Genomic DNA, 24,410 nt, shown 5'->3' with positions numbered 1-24,410 from the left:
GCTGCCTTCCTGGACAAAACTGTTTCCTCACTTATGTACAAATAAAGCTTCAAACATGACTTATTATGGAACTCACCAAACTGAAATAGAGATATTTACCTGCGTCTCTCTCCTGGAGTACAGCGTACACATTACATATTCAGTGAATATTGTATGAATTGAATTAAATGATGCAAACTGTAGACTCACCTGAGATCAGTGGGTGCTCTTTAAAACACCCACTAATTGATTATTCCCCCATTTAAATTTGTAACGATGAAATTACTAATACAAAATTAGGGACTATTTCCCAATGTGACTTCGATAGACATTAATCCTAGATTGCATAATACATATTTTTATCTAATAGTTAAAATTCCCTTAAATCAAAAGAGATGATGCAACTTGGAGTTGAAGAAAAACTAGGCGTTAGAGAACCACATGCATCTACCAAACGTTTTGAAGTGACTTTCATTTAAATGACGTTAACACTGAAGTTAGTCACCATAAGTCATTTTCCAACTTTTATTCCCCTAATAAAAAGGAAAATCTGTTCCCAGATAGTCTAGATTATGCTGTCAAGGGAAAATGGCCCAATATTTTTAATGATACTTCTTAATTACTTTATCAAATACCAATGCACTCACCTTGAAGCAGGGTTCACTTCAAAGCAAATCTGGTTCACAATGTGGAGCACCAAGAAATTGACATTGTATTAAATGTTATGGGGAGATAGAAGGGAGACTAGGCTATTAGAGCAACCAGCATTTCACTCCAAAAATCCCCTCTCAATAGCTCTTCTATTGCTTTTTTCCTATGCTTCCAGCTGGTTTCCTCTCTGTCCTAGCTCCCCCCCATCTCTTCAACAAAGACATTCAACCTCATCTTCTGCTTGTGTTTCTTGCTCAGCAACACAAAAACCAAGTGGGCAAAAACCAAGAGCAAGGACATGAACTAAGGTATCTGCAGTAGCGATGGGAAGAGATAGGCAAATATTTGGCAGACAAAACTAGCAGGTTCCAGTGACAAATGATATCAGAGAGAAGTCTAGGCTGACTTACTTTCCCAAAGACCACTGCCCTAGCTCAGGCTTTTACCTTTTTGGAGGCCAAGATTTTGATTGCTTTTACCTAACTGCAGTCTCTCATTTTCCCTAGTTTCTGTCCAAAGGTATAAAACGGGTCAGAGCAAATCTGATCATATCTCTCTCCAGGGTACTGACCTATTAACGGCCACCATTTCTCTCTAGGTAGAGTTCAAACTCCTTCACGAGGTCTACTTAATACCTTCATGATACAGTCCTTGTTTGTCAGGAAACTCATCTCCTACCACTCCCCCATGGGGACACTAACTACACTTCAAGATTAAGGAATGAGTTAGTTATGATATCAGATATATACCACCCTCTCTCATTCATCTATTGTTTAATACAACCTGCTCAACTTCAACTGGCTCTTCTAGGCTCAGGTCAAGCATCACTTCCCCACTTTGCATACTTGTTATAGTATACACTCTTCTGTTTTCTAATTATCTTCTTGCCACTAGACCGCAAACTCATTGAGAACAAGGACTACATCTTCTTCACCTCTGAACACTCGGCGTATAGCTTGGCTTACAAAAACTGTTTGTTGAATGAATAGAGTGGTAGAACCAGACTCAGATCTAAGACTTCCTGTCTTAAATCCAGTGCTTTTCTCAATATATCACAGCTAATAAGAGTGACACAGTGTGGTAGAGGACTAAATACCAGATGACAGATTTCCTATTCTTAATCTAGCACAATGAAACAAATGGTGAAATGGTGATGAGTAACATGAATATTAACAGACCATACTATGTAATCCTACACTGACACTAAAAGTTTAACTACTACATGTAATGCAAAATATTTAGTCCTAAAGTTAGCAAAAAAAAAATAGTGTCCTTTTATTGAATTACAAACACATTTGAGAATATTAAGGTGTGGATCATATGTAAACACATTCATATCCTATCCACCAATAAGTGCCTAACTCTTATTCAGAAGCTAACCCAATTTAAAAATGTATTTTCTTATTATCTTTCACTCCTTTGCTATCTATGAGAGGGCACAGAAAACAAAAGTGGTGGAATGCAAATTGGTCAGTGTTGTCTTTTTCTTTTTATATTCATCAGCCAAAAGCTCCATTGGCTTGGGGAAGAAGTTGAAAATTGGTAACCAAAAATGCACTTTCATAAATGTTTCTATAAATTGTCTTCAGTGTCTCTGATTCTATTAAAAAGAATTACCAGTGAACCAATTTTAAGTAGCAACAATCCAACCCATGCAGATTTTGTAAGACTCTAACCAAAAGTTTTTTCTCTCCTATTACAAACAAAAGTAAAAGCCGTAAGTCAAGGAAACTGTAGCAATGTATTTATTGGAAATGAACTAGATATTACATATATCAGATGAGGATGTAACAAGGCATGAAGCATAACCGATGCAACATTTTTTTTAAAAAATCACAAAAGAAAAGGAAGTTCATTTTCAAAACAAATATTGTATCCAAGACACCTCAATCTCTGAACACCGTAATGCAATTCATAATGTTGATTTTGAACATCCAGAATAAAATTTACTTTAAACTGAACAACTGAAAGGAAAAGTTTCTTTTCCCGACTTGAAGATTCCTTGGCTACCACCTGTGTATCATACACATCAGGTAGTTTTCATCACCTGACGATAACAGTACCCAGATGATATTTGTCGTATCCCTCATAGGAAAACACCTCCCCTTACAAATAGAGAAATTTGGGGGGAATCCAAGCAACAAATCAGTTGGTGTCCCCAAGTAAATGAGGTACCTAGAATCAGCATTTTCTAGAACCTAGAAATTACATTAACTTTACTAAGACTTTATTTCCTTTTAAGAAACTGCCTGGATTAGAAGGCCTGCTGATTTGTAACGAGTCATTACATTTACACTGAGTAACGGTGTGGAGGAAGGTATGAGACACATGTCACCTGCTCATTGAAGTTTTCCGAAACTGTTAGAGCTTTACTCCTCTACTCTGTAATACACTGCAGCTTGTGTAGATAACAAGCTCCCTTTGAAGAAAAGTGTCCCAGATAATCCATTTGTGATAATATAAGTACTGCGAAAAGCAGTAATGATAAATATTGTTTGGAAAGGCAAAAATGCTGCTCCACTTTCAGAGACACTCTCACAGAATCATCTCTGAAATGGAGAATTTCATGTGCACTTTGAAAATTACTTCCCTTCTACACACCGAGCATGCGAGAATGTCCTCTAATAAGTTCTCTGTGGCTGAGAAAGTCAGGAGTCCAAATACAGAACTGTAGGTTTCAGAAGGGCTTGGTGCCACTCTCTCCTCCCCTTCCAAAGGATTTTAATAGTTTGCTTTAAACATTTCACAGTTCTCATAAGCTTTCACATGAAAGGGGAAGATGATTACAAGCTGGCTATAGTCTAATGATTGGCCAAAATAATAATAATAGTAATTTTTTTAAAGTACCTGAACACAGAATATCATCTTTAGAAAACCAATCGTAATTATATTTTCTTAACCTTCATTATAACAGAGAGAACAAAACGAAGAGCTCCCACATTTTGGTGAGAAAATAGCAAATCTTTGTCACCAACTGTGGCACCAAAGAAAGGGGAGTCTGTTTACAACTGTAGGAGTAATTTTAATAAAAAAGGGAAAAGCTGATCTAGACAATTTAAGTACTAAACTAAAATTCCAAGACCTGAAATTTTTAGTTTGAGTTACAATACAGGTCTAATTTGCAAGAAAATTGAGAACATTCTCTCACCTTGACCTGGATGGGCAGACTCACCACAGCATCTTGCCTTCTCTGTAAGCAAGTCTAAAGAAATGCCTAACCAGACTCAAAATGCATGGAGGCATCATGTGCTAGTTGGCACAAAACAGGCCCGGGGGTGGAGGAAGGCCCCCATTTTCCTGGAAAAAACCAAAGTAGCATGACTAGCAATCAGTCATTTTCCAGATACATACAGTATCAGTACTTTTTAAGACAGATACACATAACGTTACACAAATGTTTCCACCTCCTCACCACTGAGTGAAACATACTGTTCTTTGGAGAAAAAAATACATTCATTTTTTTCAAGTGTATTTCAACCAGGCAAAGAGGCTCTAGGTCTGTTTCACTACAAAGACAAAATGATTTCACATGTGACCAAGGGGGATTTCACGTTAGCTTCCCTTTGGCGTGGATTTCATGAAGTTTTGATTTAAAAAAATACAAGCAAAAAAAAAATTGCTCTAAATATACATCTACTCCTTTGATCCGAAAGCATGAACTCCTTATGTCCATTGTATGGATATATGTACACAGTCAACAACAAGAAGAAAAACCAGTCTACCTATACACAATGGCTTCGGATTGGCAAACTAAGGAGAGCAAGGCCCTCGGGCTGGGACTCGGGTGGTTGGCTTTCGCCAGCTCAGTGTCCGGGTGTCCCGGGCTGGGGCCAGCAGCAGGCCGCTCTTGCTTTCCCGAGCCTTCTCAGAGCACGTGCTGCTAGGACAGCTCTGTGTCACTTATGGCTTGTTTCCCGTCTTGGCTTTGTTGTTAGCGTTACTGTCCAGGTCTCTCAGCAGGGAGTCGCAATTGGCGAGAGCATCTGCGGGCAGCAGCTTCCGGATTTGCTCCACTGTCTTTTGATAAGCCATTTTCTCCTGCTCCAGGGTCCGGATTAAAGACTTCATTTTGGTCTCTCGGGTCAAAAGATTTTCCAGATTGGATTCCAAGGTCTGGATTTTAGCATGAGCTATCTGTGAGAGGGGGGGAAAAAATCCTCCAAATCAAATATTTGAAGACTCTGGTTCTTCATTGTAGCAGCAGCCAGAACTGACATGTGTTAACCAATCATATCATCTGACTTAACAAAATAGTGTGGGAAGCAAATACTCTGAAACCTTCCATGGAGATTTATAGATTTCTCAAAAATATAACCATGGCACTGACCCAATACATCTCATTTCACTGAATACACCAAAAAGGTCACGGGAAGTCATGATCCCAAGGTGGTGAGAAGCCTGACTCCCCACACCTGGGCTTCCCTGGAGTGCGTGGGATCTGACATGAAGAAATGGGAGATTTTCCACAATGCCTTGGCCTGCTGAAAGAGGCTTTTTGCTCTCTGACTGGAACGGCAGCGTTTCCCAAACACGTACTTAGGATCCTGTAAGTTTTTATGGGTGTCAGGGTGCCCGTGTAACTTGGGAACCCGGACGTGGTGGTAACGTTGAACTGTCAATGAAACAGTTGGGAACCATTAATAAAAATTATAGTACAAAGCAGGTGCAAACCCACTTTCCGGCATAAGGAAGTCCTCAGTTTATCACCACTGAAATATCCACGTAACAACGCATAATAGCCCAACCGTTTATTTTTCTTTTTGAAAACAGACAACACTAGCTCTTTTTTTGAATAGGAAAAGGCATACAATTTTCTAGGGGCCAGAGCTAATGTAAGATGACGTGAAAGAAGTTAGAGACCCTGTTCTTGGAGAGCAATTACTCCCCAAATGAGCTCCCTCATTTCTGAGCTCTTTCTCTCCTACCTGGTCCAGAGGACTCACCACATAGAAGCAAACTGTAGTGTTTTCTAGGTTGGGAACAGGTGCAGCATTGGAAAGTGGGGGCTAAGCAGAAGCCAAGGAGCCATTAGGCACTGAAGCTCTAACTCGGAAATCTCCCCCTCAACCCCCAAAAAAGTTCACCTTCTGACCTCCCCTACCACTGCACATTTTTAAGCCCCGCAGCTCAGGGCTTCAATACACAGCACACATCATACAATTTGCAGATGCAGAATGTTAATTTCTACTAAACTGCTTACTGCATTTGTCAATTTGCATTCATTTATAAATAAATATATAGTATTTTATATTCCCTAGTAATTGTAAACTCCTTGATGTCAGGGATTACGTATTACACATTTTCATTCAATTCTCTCAAATATGTCTCCCTTTCTTTCCATTTATGTGAATTTTATTTTAGCCAATTCTCATCATCCCCAATCAGATTTATGCAAATGATTTCTAACTGGTCTCCCTACCTTCTCTCCTTATTCTAATCTGTTCTCATCTAAGTTTCCTGATTCTCTCCTTATTCTAATCTGTTCTCATCTAAGTTTCCAGATTGGTCTTTCTAAAGTATTGCTCAAAAACTTTGAGAGATTTCCCTCTCAACAGCATGAAAGACATGGTCTTCTGTTTCACACAGATAGTTATCTACAATTCTGCCTTCATATTTATCCCATCTCTCCTCAACATAAATCTTAAACTGATGCCAAGCTTACTTTGCTGTTCTGCCACATCCGCCTTATTTACACTAAAACCCCTCTCTCCCACAACACCTCATTCATTTCTTCCACCAACTCTTCAGAGTTGACTCAAGCCCCAAGTCTCTCAGACTGGTCCCAGTGTCCCAGATGTAACCCCTCCTCCCTTGAATTTAACCAAATGTGTGCAACAACAGGTACTTAACCAGATTCTGCTTTGAACCACCATTTAACTACTTTGTGAGTGTACATTTCCTCTCCCAAGTGATATTTAAATTGATATGTGCACTGGTATCCCCACAGCACTTGGACATAGTCTGACACATAGGCCCATCGTCACAACTGTTCAACCCTTATCACATTTCTATCTTTCCTGGTATAGTTCTGTGCAGGCAGGAGGCATCTGAGTACTGTTTTGGTCAATCTTCATTACCTGTAACTTTTCAAGGAGGTCCATGTTTTGTCTTTTGAGTTGGTTGTTGGCCCTCTCCAGCTTCTCCACAGGTTCACTGTCTTCGCAGGCATATGAAGATTCCTGAAGCTCATCCTGCAGCACATGATATTCCACCTCATAGGCGTGTAACTGTTTTGAAATATCCATCTCAAAAACCTGCCGTGAAAACACCAGGGGTTAGAGTGACCTTTGGTACATACACCAAGATACAGTCCATGTATGCGGTATACTTCACAAGGATTCCCAATACTTATTAATGAGGAATAATATGACATACCAAAAGGAAGACTACCTAGCGTGACTGTCAATATAAGGACAAACAGATTATATTTGAAACATTATGTATATTTGATTATATTTGAAACATTATATATATTTGAAACATTATATATATTTCAACACCGTTGAAACATTCTCACAATAACACCAAGATACTAAAATAAGTTAATGTTCAAAGACATTTTGCAACCAAAATAAACATAATCCCAAAATGTAGCATACCAGATAAACAATATCAGTTACTGAGTAACTCTTATCTAGGTTAGAGATCATCTTTGCTGAGTAGTAAGCAAAATTGCATAGACTATGTCTGTTACAATGAGACCCAAAGCCTTTTTAGTGATTTGTGAATGGGGAAGAAAGGTCTCATACTAAATATTTTCATCCATTTGCTAACCTATGTGAGCCTCTTAGGAGTCCCTTACATATTGTACCACACAGAGCATTTGCAAAATTGCACACCTTAAGCGCTCGCAGAGCTGTAGGCTTTAGTTGGGGATGCTCTTCTATCCCATATATCCACCACATAGGCAGACAGTTTACTTAGCAGTTAGAGGATAGGTGACAGCTCCTTAGTCTAAACTTGCAAGGGGACGTGAGGCAGCAGCTGCCATTTAAGCAATGGTGTCTACACTAACACTGTGAAAAGAAACCATGAAAAATCTGACTTATTACCTTATCCTACTACCAGTAGAGACCTCAATTCTTAGAATTTCAGTGAGAACTCTAGACAACCTGGTTACCCCTCTTCCACAAGCATCACTTTTTCTCCACTAGTGGATACGGACATAATGGACTACTATACAACAGTTAAAAATGACGGCACAGATCTATATTTCCTGGTATGAAAAAATGTCTAATACCACATATTTTAATAAATAACAAACATCCAAGTTATACAATAATATGTATAGTATGCTTTACTTATATAAAACTATACCCATATTTATATGTGTATATTTATTTATATGTGTACATAAGCAAAGAGAGATGTGTAAAAGGAAGTTTAAACAGTTTTGCATCTCAAGGTGTTGAGATTCGCAGTGACTTCTTTTCTGCTTTGTGCTTTTCTGCATTATTTGCATTTTTTACAGTGACTATAAGTGAAGCTCACCCCATTCTCCTTTAATATCAGCAGTTGGTTCCATGGTTAATCAACTAATTGTTTAACAAGTCTCTATAATATCAAGTCCAAATCTACCTGTCTATAAATTATGTCCATTCATCTTAATAATAATCTCCAAAGCCAGGCAATTCCCTTATTAATTTTAGAGAGAGGAGATCTGATTTCAAATCAGAGATCACACCTCTCTAAAAGTGCAATCTCTAACTACTTGCCAGTCCAAAAAGATATTTCTAAAGATGTAATAAATGAACAAGTAAATATGTAAATAAAAGCTATACTTTTCAGCTTATAGAACATTATAACAAATAAAAACTGTTCATAGATATTTACAGAATGATCTGCTTATGATTTTACTCCAGGTAGTGGAAAGAAAATTTTCCATATAATGATACAATGAGTTTATGTTATAGTGTGAATTATAGTGTACGAAACTCTTCAACCTAATTGGTTACATTTGCTCCTAAAAACAATATGAAACATAAATAGAATAATTGTTGTTATTCCCACTTTGTATGGGAGAAAGTTGAGATTCAGAGAGGTTGTAACTTGCCCACTGTCACACAGATCGTAGGTAGCAGGGCACCAGAACAAGATACTCCCTTTCTCTTGCTCTAAACTCTCCCTTTTCTGCCTCTAGAAAAGTTGCAAACTTTATCAATACTCATAAAAGATGACAGCCTCATTTACAAACCTGGTTTTAAGCTTGTTCATGTCATCTGAACAATATCAACATATAATTACTACTTACCTGGTCCCTATGAAGAGCAGGTACTAGATATATTGTGTACAGATTATTCATTTGCTTCTCTGCCTTCATCCATTCTGCTGGACCCTGGGAGGCAGACCTGGGTTCCCTGCACTTCTCTACACTTCCTTTCCTGCTCAGTTCTGGTTGGGTATGGCCAGTCGGAGGGGCCAGCAGGAGATCAGAGGGGCAGGAAAGAATTGGTTGGGTATGTGTTCCTTGCTCCTTCACTGCATGGCTCACCAACACCCTCCAGAGATCCTGCCTCCATAGTCCCTGCAACTTGCTGGGCCTGGTGACACTATTATATCTTCTCCTGTCCCCTCAGCACCATGAGTAAGAACAGCTCCTCTCTGTTAGTAGCTGCTGGGTATCTGGATATGCATGTTTGTTTCCTTTAACCCTGCCCACACCTCTGTAAATGTATCCTCATTTGAACCACTGAAGGTAGACCCCATTTCTGCAAGGACCCTGGTTGACACAAGTCTCATCATTTAAGCCTCACAAACCCCTCTGATCAGTACTGTCCCAGTTGGGAGGTGAGAATACTAGGGTTCAGAAGGTTACACTGATGTGTGCAAGCAAAACAGCTAATAAAAGAGCTACAAGATGATGCAAATCCAGTATTGTCTAATTCCAAAGCCTATGCTCTTACCACATGTACTCATTATATACAGAGGGTGCCAAAAATGTACACATATTTTAAGAAAGAAAAACTGTATTAAAATTGTAATACTTAATATATACTGATAAAAAAGATGCATACAAGTCACATTTGACTTCTGCAATTATAAGCGGTGCTCAAAGTGGTTACCATCAGCATCCAGACACTTCTGATAAGAGCAAACTATTGCTTAAGTAACGCTGACCAAAGTGTCCACTTGTGTACATCTTTTTGGCACCCTTGGTATTTTTAAACAGAATTGACAATATTACAAAGGCAAATATTTCTCATTTTTTTATTTATTAGGTCTTCCTAATACTCTCAATTCTATCTTCAGCCTTACCATTGGTCTGAATTAAAAGATTCGTTAAAAACTCATTATGTAGCAATGAACCACTTTTCCTGTGCACAACCACCTAGACAATGTCACAATCTAGAAATTTCACGAGTCTCATTTCTAAACAAAATATATCTGATCGAATTTAAAAAAAAAAACCACCTGTGAAGCAAAACTACCTCTTCATGCTAAAACATTTAATATATGAGTAGCAGAAATTGTGTTATCTTATACATTATTATAAACATTTAAATCATACCTGGGTGATAATTTTTTCCATTTCAGATGTATTCATATCAGGTAGTGTGCTTTTAAGAAATTCAACGATGTTTTCAAAGTTTTCACATTCCATTATAAGTGTCTCTTGGCTGCTCAGTAGGCTGAGAGCAACCTTAAATATAACTTCAGTTCCCTGAAGAAAAATAATATCTGAAAAAAGATATAATTTTCATGATCAAAATGATGCATCCACTATTATAAATAGCATGCTGTTTGTGCTAATAATATTTTTGTGTGTGTTTTTGTTGTAATTGTTGTTTTCAATTACTGCAATGGAATCACTGAATATTTCGCAAAAGAAAACTGGTCAAAAATCACCTAGATTAAAAAAAATAATATGACTGAAACAAACAGATGTTTATTCTTTTTACTTATTTAAGAATCTCTGATAAGGTCAGGGTTAAAAAAAAGGATAAATTATATACCTGTTTGTATCTGTATTTATAATTTTTAGTGACAAATTGAACAGAGGCTAGGTAAATCTCAAAGACAGTTATCCAACTAATACTTAAATTCTTCACAAGGAGAATACACAAATAAACATAACCAATTAGTACTATTTAAACTACATTACCATAATAAAAAAAAGCAAATGAACTGGTTACTATGTAATTAAATGTATAAAAGAAGACATTAAAAAAACAAAAAAAACTTTAAAAGAAAAATCAAAACCATTATGTAATCTAAATTAGATGGGAAAGAGAAAAAGAAAAGCTACCCTAACTTTGAACTCTGGTTTCTAACAAATACAAATGTGCAATACCCTGTTTCCCTCAAAATAAGACCCAGCCAGACCATCAGCTCTAATGCGTCTTTTGGGGCAAAAAATTAATATAAGACCCAGTCTTATTTTAAAATAAGACCGGATCTAATAATATAATATAATATAATATAATATAATATAATGCCAGGTCTTATATTAATTTTTGCTCCAAAAGATGCATTAGAGCTGATTGTCTGGTTAGGTCTTATTTTCAAGGAAACACGGTAGTTTTGAAAAGTACCAAATACTTTTATATAAAAGTTTCTCTCAATCTATGCCATTCTGTAATCAATAATAAACAACAGGAAGCCTTTAAAAAGACTGTGAAACAGTTATTCCAAACGTGGTCATTCTTCTTGCTCAAGCATCTTACCCTTTCCTGAGAAACTCCATCCTTTACTAAATTAGAAGAAAAGGATTTAGCAGCCATTATAGCGCTATTCTGATAACAAAAACAAACTGTTGGGGAGATTTGTTTCTTGAACTCTGATATCAAGTTTCCAAGGGTAAGTCAAAGAGACTTGACCTGAAATATCATAACATCATTTTGATTTGATAAACTATTCTCTGAGAAGAAAAAAATATATGCGTATAAGGATTTACAGAAGACCTATTAATAGGAACCCAAGCTCCAGAGAAAACTTTATTGGAGAAAAGCAATTGTGTATATTCAATAAAGAAGAGGAATTTGGTATATGTTTGATTCTGTTCATCTTGATTTCACTCTTTTGCTGGACTTCGTCTATTAAATGTGTTACTGCTAATTCAGTGTTTAACTTTTTAAACCACAGCCTCCAATAAAAAAGACACCATACATCGTCATCTGGTAAGTGTATACATAGTATTATTACACATACATCTTCAAAATGGAAGTTTCTCCAAACAACGCCTTTCCTTATTATTATCTGATATTTTCATTGTATTGCAATCATTTCATTTCTTTTTTCTCTAAAGCTAGTAATGACCTACAATTGGGCCATACTCACAATTTGAAAAAAACCTCCATTTTAGCAAAAGCACAATTATAAATATTGACTACGATGGAAACCAGATAGAGGAGCAGAACATAAAAACTGCAGGAGCCCTTTCTGAGGTCCTAAACAACATGATTAGAACAAACCTCTGATAAAGAGTTTTAATTATTTTTAATTTTTGCTTTTTAAATAATGAACTTAGACAAATCTAACTAAAGACTTGAGAATCATCATCAATCCTGCCATTCTATATCTTTATTCCCGGTGCCTAACACTGTGATGGAGCCACACAGGGATTCAGTAACTTGCCAGGAAATTACTGTTTGTGTCTAGTGCTTTCCCTGAGCCACCCAGTCTTAGGGACGGGTGCTACCACTACACTGGCACGAAAGGAGAGTCACTTAAGCAATGAATTTCAGCGACCCTGTTAACAACACAAGAAATGCCATTAGAAATAACATTGATATAGGTACTTGTGTTGACCCAGTTAGCACACGTTTCTTTCTGTTTTGAATTCAGGTTAATGAGGACAATGAGGAAGAGGAAAAAAAAAAGAGGAAGGAAAGATATGTAAGAAAATTTGGAAAATTATACAGAGTAAGTCTTTAGGTTGAATTTTTTTAAAAAAAAGTAGACTCTGATTTTTAGGTATAAATGAAAGGAAGTGTTTGTTCTATTACAGCTTATTCAAATACAGGAGCCCAGTTTTCCTTCTTTCCCTTTTAATTTCTATTTTATTTAAGACAAATATGGTTTCAAATTACTCTCAGAATAGAGCCACGTACGTATATTAAATACCACTATCAATTTGCTATTCTGTGTAACACGTGATAAAACAATGGCTGGAAGTATAATCCTTACAGTAAACAACACTGTTCCATGTAATCATAGGCATCTCTTACCAAAAACTCGAGCTACAAATCCTAATGGAAATTGAGAGGCAAACAATGTGAGGAACCAGGGGGCAGCATAAAGACTGGGGCTTATTTCATTTTCTTCTAGATGATTGTAGAGATCTCTGTGATAGTCATGGAGGAGTCTGGACAGCTGGTACATCTGAATCTAAAATTAATTTGGAGAAGAAAAATAAAATATGCATTTATCTGAGGGCATATAAAATACTAACATTATTGCTCTAATGTTTAATAACAAATGTACATATAGTCAATAAATAAAAGCTGCATTTTATTTTTATTATTATCATGTTAAAGTTGATATTAATGTCCAAGTTCACTTAACTGAGGTCATAAAAGCAAGTCACGGAAAGGCCGTCTCAGACTACTGAGCAAGTTTCACTATCACGTGTGATTTGGTTTCATATATATATATATATATATATATATATATATATATGAAAATGATCACTTTTCTTTAGGTAAGAAGGCATTGCTTTTGGAGTTTTATCTGTGCAAGCTCCATTCTAATTTCAGACCAATTCCAGAAAAGCCTCCATTCTAAAGACTGTACCACATTCAGTTCAGAAGCAAAGCCTCATGCTACTCGCTGGGCTCAGCATCGGATTTGTGATGGAGTTCTGGCTTAGACCCACCAGGCAATCTGTAGCGCTAGAACATGCTAAGCTTAGGATGTTATGGAGCCAGAATTCTGCAATGTGATTGCTACTATCCAAGCTATTCCAGCAGCATATTTTTCATGACAAAGGGCTTTAAAGCAAAAAGTGCAGTCTGGATGTCCCTCGTATTAAAAGAAGAAATTATTTCATGTGGCTACTGAGTTGATTACTAGTATTTCAAAAAAATTACAAGACAGCATAGAGCAACTTTTAAACTCTTATATCTGTGGTAGCTACAGGTTAAGCCATAGCAAATAATAAATTAGTGACGTATGTTTTAATTTATATTTTTATATAGTAATGCATTAAAGAGTGGTTCAATGAGCAGTTACATTAGCTCGACATTTTGGTGTGAAAGGTATACAATATTTTATAAAATCTAGCAAAAGTTCTTTCATTACAACATATCAAAATATCACCCTTAAATAGTTAACTCTATAAAAATACATTAAAGTATTGAGCTACATTGTGAATTCAGCAATGGTGCTTCCAGTGCACAAAACTAAAAACGAAAGTACTATCTGTAAATAAAGCAAATTATTTGTTTGATCTTTAACACACATCTGTAGAAAGTAAAGTTCCATACAAACTGTAAAAGGAAAGAATTAAAGAGCCATAGAAAGTTGTAGCTATAAGATAAGCTTAGCTACAGTCAAACATAAGAGTTTTAAAATAAGATTATCTTAATAAGTCATATTTTAAAAAATCATATATTTCCTTTAGGCCATTTACAATTTAGAAATTAGACATATTGAGTATATCTATAAAATAGTTAGTATTTTGATAGTACAAAAATCAGAGAAGTCGAATTAGCAGAATAAAAAGAAAGCATAGCGTCAAAAATATCCTGTTCTTGTTTGGTTATGGTTGTAATACAGAAGCAATGTTTCAATGTTTAATTTTTTTAAAAGGAACTTACCTTTTTTCCTATATTCTAAATTAGGGGTGAAGAACGTTTCTTCCATCAAGGTATATATTTACATTAAATTTCTTTTGAAAAAGTCAAATAAAAACACAATTCAGTCTTTCTTCAAAAGAAACTTTAATAATTCAAATGCCATTTTCTATAAATAAATAATTATTCCATTCTACCTTACAGATAATATGGCAAATCTTCAGATGGAAGAGCTAGAACTAGCAGATGGGAGATGCAGAGATAGACAAGAGGGTGGCAGAAAGAAGACGGGAAAAAGTAGTGATCAAAGACTTCATATAAAAAGATACAATGCTTTTATACTTGACACAGAAAACAGGAGACTCAAAACATAATGAGACATAGTTAGAAGGGAACTCAGCCCCCTCCTTTTACAGATAAGGTAACTGAGACCCAGATCCTGCAATGGCTAAGCTCACGCCAGGTAATGAGAAATCCTACCAAGGGATCCCAGCCCCACTTCTGCTTCCACTTTTGAAAGTCATATTGATTGGATAAAAACCACTCTCTGTTCTAGAAAGTGGAGAATTGTATGTATCTCACTTTACAGAGCAAAAAGATCTACCCTCCTAGAATAAGGTCCCCTAATCTTGTGGCCCATAAGAATGCTACCACCTAAGATTTTAAAACATCTGCATTTTCATAAATATAGATATAACAGATTTCCTAGTAATTGCAGATCATATTACATTAATGTATAAATCCAATTTATATGAATTTTTATAATGTCAAACTGATAAGACATTTTTAAATTGAAAAATCACTGCATTTTTAAAGTGATAGCTGTATCTCTCTTTCCATTTATGATCAAAATCAACTACTCACAGGTACTCTCCATTCTTTGAAATTCTAATGATAGCCACCAAACTAGTATTTCTAGAAATCAGATTTATTTAATTGGTTACAAGGGCACCAATGCTTTCTATCCGATGTAAGATACAGGTAAACTGTTTAGACATAAAGTAAAAAATAAAACCTTCCACAGTCATTATTATTTCACTTGTGGAATGTTTAGAAACCTATGAATAGTCATCAATTAGGAATCAAATCACTGTATCTGATTTATGTATCTTGGTTGAACAATCTTCATATGAACTCACACCCAAAAGCCCAACATTGAGAACAAAGCCCCACCTTCCTAAGAAAAAAATTCATCTTGAAGGATAAAGAAAAACGGAACACTCCTTCTCCACTCATCCTCTCAAGAAAATACCATTTACTATAACATTCATAGAGTGAAAGCACAGTTCTGTTTTGCTGTGGGTTGGTAACTGAAATATTAAATGAAAAAACTGATTATTGGGAACCAGGAAAAAAAGTATACAGAGGGTGCCAAAAAATATATACACATTTTAAGAAAGGAAAAAACTGTATTAAAATTGTAATACTCAATATATACCGATTACAAAAGATGAATACAAGTCACGTATATACATTTTTTGGCACCCCGGGTATTTTTAAAAATACTTTACTTTTTATCTAAAGCATAATATTATGACTAACTGTGTATCATGCCTACCTCATTTCAAAGGAGGAAAACCCTGACATTCCTCTCTTTAAAGTCTTCCTTTATATATTTACTACTGTTAATAAAAGCTTTAAATTGCAAGCTAGTGGTTTTGTGACATCATATCTATAAACAAAATTTAAACTTCCTGTTAGAAACCTACACTCTAAAGAAAGTGAAGTTTAAACTAGAGAGGAGAAATGTGTAAACAGGGAGTTTGAAACAGGTTATAGACAGCAACAGCAGTGAATATCCTACTTAACCAAAATATCTCAACAAGTGCTTCTTCAGAGCACACTAAGAAAAGCAGGCTGAAACAGTACCACCAACTTGGAACATGTTTTCCTCTCTGAGAACCTATCTGACCTTAAGATAAAAAGAGGGAGATATGGTAAGTTCAAGAAGAGCCATGACATAGATATCTGCCACTTATGCACTCAAAGTAAATGACATTATATTTTCAGATATTGAACAAAAGATCTAGGATTCTTTTCAACTGACAAGTTGAGGAAAAGTGAATAAAGATGTCTTTTTACTTCCTCCTTGTAACACGTAGACTTAGGGAATAGAGACTGAGTACCCACAACCTTTCTTGAATTGCTCATATGTTCACTTTAGGAACTTTATGGAAAAGTTATTCTGCACCTGGATGACATATACTTAGAGATTTAGCAAAATCACATATCCCTCACTAAAACCGTGGACTGAAACATGCTTCTACATTTATCCAAGATGCCAGACAATTGGGTCCCAATTTCCTTAAATCCACTGTAACTTAGACGAGTGCTGCCGCTAAGATTTCTGGTAACAGCTTTACTCGTTCCTCGTGAAGATCTCCTGCCTCACCTGTAAGGACATCATGTCAGGTCTGTACTGCTTGCGGAAGCCTAGGTCGTACATAAGGAATTTCAGCATTTCAAAGGCTTGCTCTTCACTCATATGCAGAAGCAGGACTCCGGCCACAAAGCTGATCCCTTGACAATAACCCACTTCTTTGTCCAGCAATGAGTAGGCTTTCAAAAGGTTGAAGAGCGACAGCTGCCCTGACCCAAGCTGTGCTGAAAAGTAAGGGTGAGTAGGAAATGTCCTTCCTGTAAAGGAAAAGAAAAGAAATATTTCTGAGATGTCTTGAGACTTTGGAGACCATAGTGAAACTGTAATTCAGTGATTTCCAGAAATAAACACTGTTTTCCAAACCAGTGAGTTGTTTGGAAGTACTCATGAAACTAAGAGTCTCTCTCTCTCTCTCTCTCTCTCTCTCTCTCTCTCACACACACACACACACACACACACACTAGCAAGTCCCAAGTCCTACGTGCCAGCAGACCACCACCCTATTTCCACATATAGGATAGAAAAGCAAACGTTTAATGCTAACAAGTACTTCATTCTAGAAAAAAGGTCTACCGACAAATCAAAGACCTACCTATCCAGAAAAAGACATAATTTATTCTGACTGTAAACCAAGGCAGATTCTAAGTTCACATAAAGAACACCCTCCAAAAGAAATCAGAATTCTATAAAAGGTATATTATTTAAAAGGAAATCTTAATAGTCCATAAGCAGATTTATTCCTGCTTCTCTTGTAATGTGATGCTGGAGGGACTTTTTGGGGTTGTTTTGTTTTACATTCAGTTATCATTCAGGAAATACTTCTTCTTCTAACATCCTTTGCTCTATGTTTCTTAAACCACCTCCATGAGCCATGTAGACCTTTTTTCTGTATTCAATATATCCAAAAAGTGCAAAGCAACTAAAGGGTCAGGCGGATTTAAAAAAAAAAAAAATCCCCTGTAAAATTCACTTCTGAGTATAAAATTAGCAGACATTTCAGCAAGCAAACACAATCAGTCCTGGATCTCTGCAAAGCTGAATACAGAAGCAAACCCAATCTACACCACCAGTTATATACACTCGTAGGGGACTCTCCTTGAGTCACGAAAATGAAGGGGTTTGTTAGCTTTCTTGTGAAATGACTAGTCTTGTCAGTTAAAACTTGAAAGAATGCCAGATTTTTAAATGTTTTCCACTGCATGTGCTTAATTGTGGTTCCCCAACCCCACCACCCCACCCCAGGAACTGATAAGATTAATTCTGCAGAGCAAGTAACTGGAAAGAGATGAGAAAGTAACAAGAACACACTGAGGAAACACAGATAGCTACAAGTAGAGTCAAATAAGCAATTTTTAAAATGATCATTTTACTTTCTCAGTTAGAATTTTTGTTAAAGAAAACTATAAATAAGTTATATAAATAAGTCCCAGTAATCTGATCTCATCATCTCCTGCTCTTTATTAGAACATCTTGACTAGTCCTAAATGTAAAAGATCTCAATTTCCAGTCTCATCAATTTCCAGTCACAGAACCACAGATCTGCAGGGAAGCACAGCGATGACCTAGTTTAATGTACTCATTCAAAAAAGAGGATTGAAACTCAGAAACAAAGTAATTTGCCTAAAACCACAGTTCAGTAGTAAAATCAGGAGAACTGAAGTTTTCAGTTTCTCTGTAAAATTCTTTTAATTTTATTGGGCTCAAAAAATATTAATTGAGTTGGGCCCTTTCCTAACAAAAACTGTTTGTCATCTAAAAACAACAGAGATCAAAACTAGATTTTAGACAGTGATTTTTATATGCTCTAATGTAAAATATAAAAGTAACTCCAAATATAAGGCAATCCCTTATTTTCACAAATGGACTTAATATCTGTCCACTTTAAATACATCCCCTTTTAGAGACACAGATGAAAATAATCAAATGTCTATGTACAATATTTAATCCAATAACATAGCTATTTTAAAATAATAAAATATAACATGTTAATTAGAGAAAAACTAGAGATCATATAATTTTCTATATTATTTAATTTATTTGAAAGTCAGCATTTACAAAGATTGAAATTCTCCCTCAGGTCATAAGTACCCTTTCATATAACATCAGAAAAGCTAATTTTTCTTTTCCTATAGAGATGTATTCGTTCCACAACATAACTACTTATTGTATTGCTTTTTAAAGTCATATTCAAAGGCTTGTTTCCAGCAATATGTCCAGCCATACTTAGTAGACCTTTGTTAAATTGTTTTAGTACCCCTTTTAACCTATTCTAACATATATCAAAACCAGCATTGATTGAAATAATAATTGTCTACCTCATACAAAAGTCAGTTATTCAAAACACAGGAACAGAGAGTACATGATAATGTGATCTTTAAAATGATTCAAATACAAGATAACTCCCTTCTCAAAAGGTAATTTTGGGGATGAACACTTCATTTTATACTCAGGCTTCTATGGTACCTCCAACGAGATATCAAGCCAACTTGCCCTCAAAAAAGGGCAAAGTCAGCAACTCTGCATACGCTAACAGATCCTCTTTATCAATACCAAACAAAACAAAACAACAAAACAAAACAAAAACGTCAAAGGAACCTATTGTTTACTTTTGTAAATAATAATCAATATGACCAATTTACCTAAATCCACGAGAATAGCATGCTGCTGAGCGGTGAGCTGCTTTAGAAGTTCTTTATAGGATGTGTCGGAAGGTTGTTGCTTATTAGGCAATCTGTGCCTCAGGCGATATTGTAAAGCTAGAAACTGCCAGATTTCTCCTCGCCGACTTTTGGGAACACCTAGAATGAAAGATGAAAAAGCAAGGTCCTGAACTCTGGAATGAACTGGCTAAACCACAGCTGCAGAGCTATGTCATGCTTGAACACAGGCAGCTGTATTGCCCCAGATGCCACCGTACCATCGGTCAGCCCAGTATACTGACAGCAGCATATTCTGACACATTTAAGCCTGTAGGTGCTGATGTCTTGCAAAAGAGAACCATCAAATAACAACGATAATAATGGCAATCTTAACAACAATATCAGCCAATATGTTGTGAGCACCAGTATGCAACATTGATTGAAGACGCCTTGTTACTCAACACAGTATCGGTACTCAGAAAACAACCCAATGAGGGAGGTAATTAATATTATCCCCACTTTACAGAAGCTGAGTTAGAAAGACTTAGTAACTGGCCCAAGTTCATGCAGCTAGTAAGAGGCAGTTTAGAATTAGAACTCCAGATGTCTGGTTTCAAGGCCAAATCCCGAAATGTATTACTGCCTATTTTCACCTTTTATTTGGTTCGAAGCGAGTAATAAATGCCAATATTCATATTATAACTTCGATATATGTGTCATCAACCGGTAACTTTGTAAGACAGAACTAAATAGCATTCCTCTGTGGTCATAAAAACATGAAACAATAAAAATGATAAATACAATAGGAAGGCATAACTGGAGTGCGACAGAACATCCTCTAGTCTTTCAGAAGAAAATCACTAGCATATACAATGAAACATTAACTCTATTACGCTTGAAAAACCAAAGGGCATCACAAGCAATTCAAAGTATGCTAAAACTAGGTTTGGTTTTGTTTTCTTTTATGTCAAAGGATATGGAGTAAGGACTGGGAAGGACAGAATTCGATTCCATACAGAGCAGGTAATTTTATTTCACTAAGTTTTTTTCAGTTCAGATAGACTGGATTTGGAATAAGTTCCTGAGCTCCAGCTGGTCCAAGAAATATTTAATGGCACTCATCTTTTTGTACTGCAACGCCACAGTTTGCATAAAGTACTATCGTCCAAAAGGTATAATTCAGGCTCACTGACATGATTTATAAGGCCCTCCACAATATAGCTCCAAACTACCTTTTTCAGTCCAAAACCTCCCATTCCCCACCATATACTAAGTAGAAGAAGCTTGTGATTATTTTCACCCCTCCAGTTTCTTACTGTTGCCTTATGGGGGGCCAAGCTCCCCAACTTGAATGCCAAGAGTATTTCTGTTTGTATTTTGTAGATAGATGAGCCTGAATGCCATTCTTCTGCCGAAGCTCTCTCTAACATCTCTGGGAGTAACCACTCCACTTTCACACACTGTTTGCCTCATATTCTAATGCTGTCATACTGGATTGCGGTTCACTCTACACTGTATGGTTGGCTCTTTTCCACACTTCAGTGGTAAGTTCCTTGAGAACAATGAACATACTTTCATCTCTGTATGATGAAATCTAAGAATATACTTAAAACTTTTGTTGGATGAACGAATAAGTGATCTCATGTTAAAATGTTGTTTTTAGAGCATAATGTTCATTTGTCCAGTAACTGAAACAGATAACATGGGGGCTGTTTTATTCAACATCCAATAACAATTTTACGAAAAGGTAATTCACTTCAGTTAAACAAATATTTATGGAGCATCTAATATGTAGCAGAGTATAGAGCATGGCACTAAGGGTACCTCATCACTGAGAGATGAATAAATCCATTCTCAGGAACATTAGTCTCAGTCATTCATCCATCCATTCATTTATTCGGTAAATAAATAACTTGTGCAAAATGCTGTTTTAGATGCTAGGCATGCAGGGATGGGATGAGAAAAACATTAAACAGATAGACACATCAATTCAAAATTACAAATTATGTTAAGCACAATTAAAGAGAAGGAATCATGAGAAAGAATAATAAAGCAAAACTCATTCCTTTGGGGGGAGGGGAGGGAAGAGAGTACTGCTTCTGAGGAAATGGTATTTGAACGGAGAGCTGAAGGATAATAGGATTCGCTAGGCTGGGAGTGTGAGCAGTAATCATTTCAGAAGAAAAAAATGTGTGAACACCCTGAGAAGTGCAGAGGGGAGGGTAGAGAATGGAGGAGTGAGAAGAAGATGGGATGGAAAGAAAGGGAGATGGGAAATGGGGAGCAGGTAGAGAGTTAAGGAAGAAATGTAGGCAGAGCTGCAGCATACCACTCATGAAATAGTCTGGGACATATGGGGACCCAGAGTAGTTCAGCCTCTGCAAAGGGCATGCTACCAGGTAGGGAGAGCCAGAAAATGAGATCAGAAAGATGAAGGAGGAGATTATGGAGGGCCTTGGGCACAGTACTCAGAAGTTTAAACTGTATCCCATAAGAAATGGGGAGATAAGCACCCCTAAAACATCTTTAAAAGTCATACCAAAGAATGGTGTGATCTACATCTCACACACATTCTATTAATCACTATTCAGTCTCGCAAATAATGCCTTCAATGAAAATCTTTAGGATTTCCATATCTTCAAGAAAAAACACCAGTATATTGGCTTGTAAATGTAGCATCTTACAAAATTAGTCTTAATTTAAACCTAGCTATGCAATAGTTTCACATATTTTCATAAGCTTTTAAAACAAGATTCATTATCGGATTTCTTTGGATATTTTCGGATTTTTATTTTATACCAAGTTTATGCAGGCCGCGGAGTTTCTCATTTTAATATAGTTAACCTGGGTCACAGAGATGCATATAAAGTATTCACGTTAGTTTTAAACTTAAGATGTTTAAATATCAGTCATTTTACATGGCAGAGCAGCAATGCAATGTAATGGCTAAATAAAAGTGATATTTTCCAAAATAAGTAAAAGAATAAATAGATGGAAGGAAAACTGATTAATTGAAAAGAATATAATTCTTCATATATAAACACATACATGTTGGTGAATATACATAAATGTACATAAACACTTCAGACCAAATGATGGAAATGAGTCAAATTTGAAGTCTGAATTATTTTTATGGATATGAACAAAGCTCTGTACCAATGTACAGGCTCCTTCTTGGTAAATAACACAGAGCTGAGAACAGCTGGTTGAAGGAGGCAGGAAAGTCTATAGAAAAGGCGTCTGTTGTCTCCTCAGGGACAGACTGTTAGTATCATTTCTTACCAATGGAGTCACTGACTGCAGGCAGAAACAAATTACTTTCCTATATATATATATATATATATATATATATATATATATATATATATATATATATTTATGTGTATATATACATATATATATATACATATATATATACATATATATATATATATATGCAAAGCACAAAGACAAAAGTATGCCTGAGCTACACAAATCAAAAAATCTCTAAAAAAAAAAAGTTGAGATGATCCAGAATACCTTCTCTAAGAGAAGTATGAATGTCTTCCATATCACATCTGATTTTCGCTCTGCAGTTTAACAACTTCTTGTCCCAGGTTATTAAGACCTCCTTCTGACAGACACCAACCTCTTCATAGTCCAATTTAACTTTCCTGGACTGGAGTTCATGTCTGCTTGCTGAGAAAAACAAGAGAATTTATGTAAGACCGATGTGTTTTTAAAACATAGTGTTTAAACATTTTATTGTATTTGTAAAACTATACCAAATGATGTTTAGGAATCCACCACTAGTATTTTCTTAAAACGAAAACTTTAAAAAAAAATGATAATACGTAAAAGGTTCTCAAACTTTGAGTCATTTCATGGAAGAAAATATCAGGAATAACTTCCTAAGGAGGTTTTATTCTACATCTTAGAGATGGTAACTCTGCTAAGCATAAAAAACAAACCATGTTTGCTATGCTGTAAAGTTCAAATTTTGAAAAATGTGATAACCTCACAAGTGACAGCTTACATCATTTTAAATGCCATTAAAATGTTAATATTGGGGGTGGCCAGATGGCTCAGTTGGTTAGAGCACGAGCTTTCAACAACAAGGTTGCTGGTTCAATTCCCGAGTGGGATGGTGGGCTGCACCCCCTGCAACTAAAGATGGAAAACGGCAACTAGACTTGAAGCTGAGCTGCGCCCTCCACAGTAAGATTGAAGGACAACAACCTGGAGCTGATGAGCCCTGGAGAAACACACTGCTCCCTAATATTCCCCAATAAAATTTATTTAACACCATGTTAATATTTTGTTTGACATATATAAGAAACCAATGCCTCATGCTAACCTTGATTCCAGAAATATTTGACCATGAAAACTTGATATATTCTTATAACTATTTCCAGAGTTATCAACTCTGCCCTTAATAATACTCAGTTATGTGTTCCTATGTTCATTTTTAATCTTAAAGAGGAAAATTCATGTTACTAAAGTTAACACTACTTCCATTTTCTTTTAACAGTACAGAATTCTCTCTCATTTCTTTGATGGTCTAAAATATAAGCGCCGGACGCATTAAAAGAAATTCCTATAAAAGCAATTATCTCAACTTGGTCTTTATCTTAAATAATAGACTTCAAAAGGGAGAAGGAAGAAAAATCATGTAAGTATATATATTTTTTTCTCTTTCATTAGGATCACACTGAAATCTGTAATCTGTATTCATTCAAGTCCACCGTGCTCAACGCCTTACCTTCTGCAACACAAATCTTTGTCAAGCATCAAAAGTCCTCGACAGCACAAAAACAATAGCAGAACAAGTGTTACTCTTGACTTAGTGTGCTAACCTTTTCAAAAGAATTTAAATATCGTATAATAGACTGCTATTCAAGCAGAGCAGAGTGAAAATGTCTACTTTAAAGTCCAGACATAATCAAAAAATAAATCGCCGTACAAAAATATTCCTCCTGGACACCACTAGATGGCTTTCTAACACAGGCTAGCTTTGCTTCAAAATATTTGCTTTATATTTCTCTGTGA

At 36.0% G+C, this 24,410-nt stretch overlaps 1 protein-coding gene across 10 annotated transcripts in view; it reads right to left on the bottom strand.

The window, feature by feature from the left end:
• Window positions 1-2,353: 2,353 nt before the first annotated feature.
• Window positions 2,354-24,410, bottom strand: part of TBC1D4 (TBC1 domain family member 4) — a 179,915-nt gene continuing 157,858 nt past the window's right edge. For 5 of the 10 annotated variants that reach the window (XM_081045580.1, XM_081045579.1, XM_081045578.1 and 2 more), the window contains 7 exons: window positions 22,902-23,060; window positions 19,383-19,541; window positions 16,756-17,000; window positions 12,798-12,957; window positions 10,139-10,308; window positions 6,708-6,884; window positions 2,354-4,764 (listed from right to left, as the gene is read on the bottom strand). In XM_081045580.1, the coding sequence (XP_080901706.1) occupies window positions 4,531-4,764; window positions 6,708-6,884; window positions 10,139-10,308; window positions 12,798-12,957; window positions 16,756-17,000; window positions 19,383-19,541; window positions 22,902-23,060 (1,304 nt within the window). In that variant the 3' untranslated portion in view covers window positions 2,354-4,530. Of the gene's footprint in view, window positions 5,243-6,707; window positions 6,885-10,138; window positions 10,309-12,797; window positions 12,958-16,755; window positions 17,001-19,382; window positions 19,542-22,901; window positions 23,061-24,410 lie in introns of all 10 variants that reach the window. The other 5 variants (XM_081045577.1, XM_081045581.1, XM_081045582.1 and 2 more) reach the window with 1 other exon arrangement.

Source organism: Rhinolophus hipposideros, assembly GCF_964194185.1.
Source record: "Rhinolophus hipposideros genome assembly, chromosome: 4".
Lineage (NCBI taxonomy): Eukaryota > Metazoa > Chordata > Mammalia > Chiroptera > Rhinolophidae > Rhinolophus > Rhinolophus hipposideros.
This window is presented reverse-complemented; position numbering and strand designations above follow the sequence as displayed.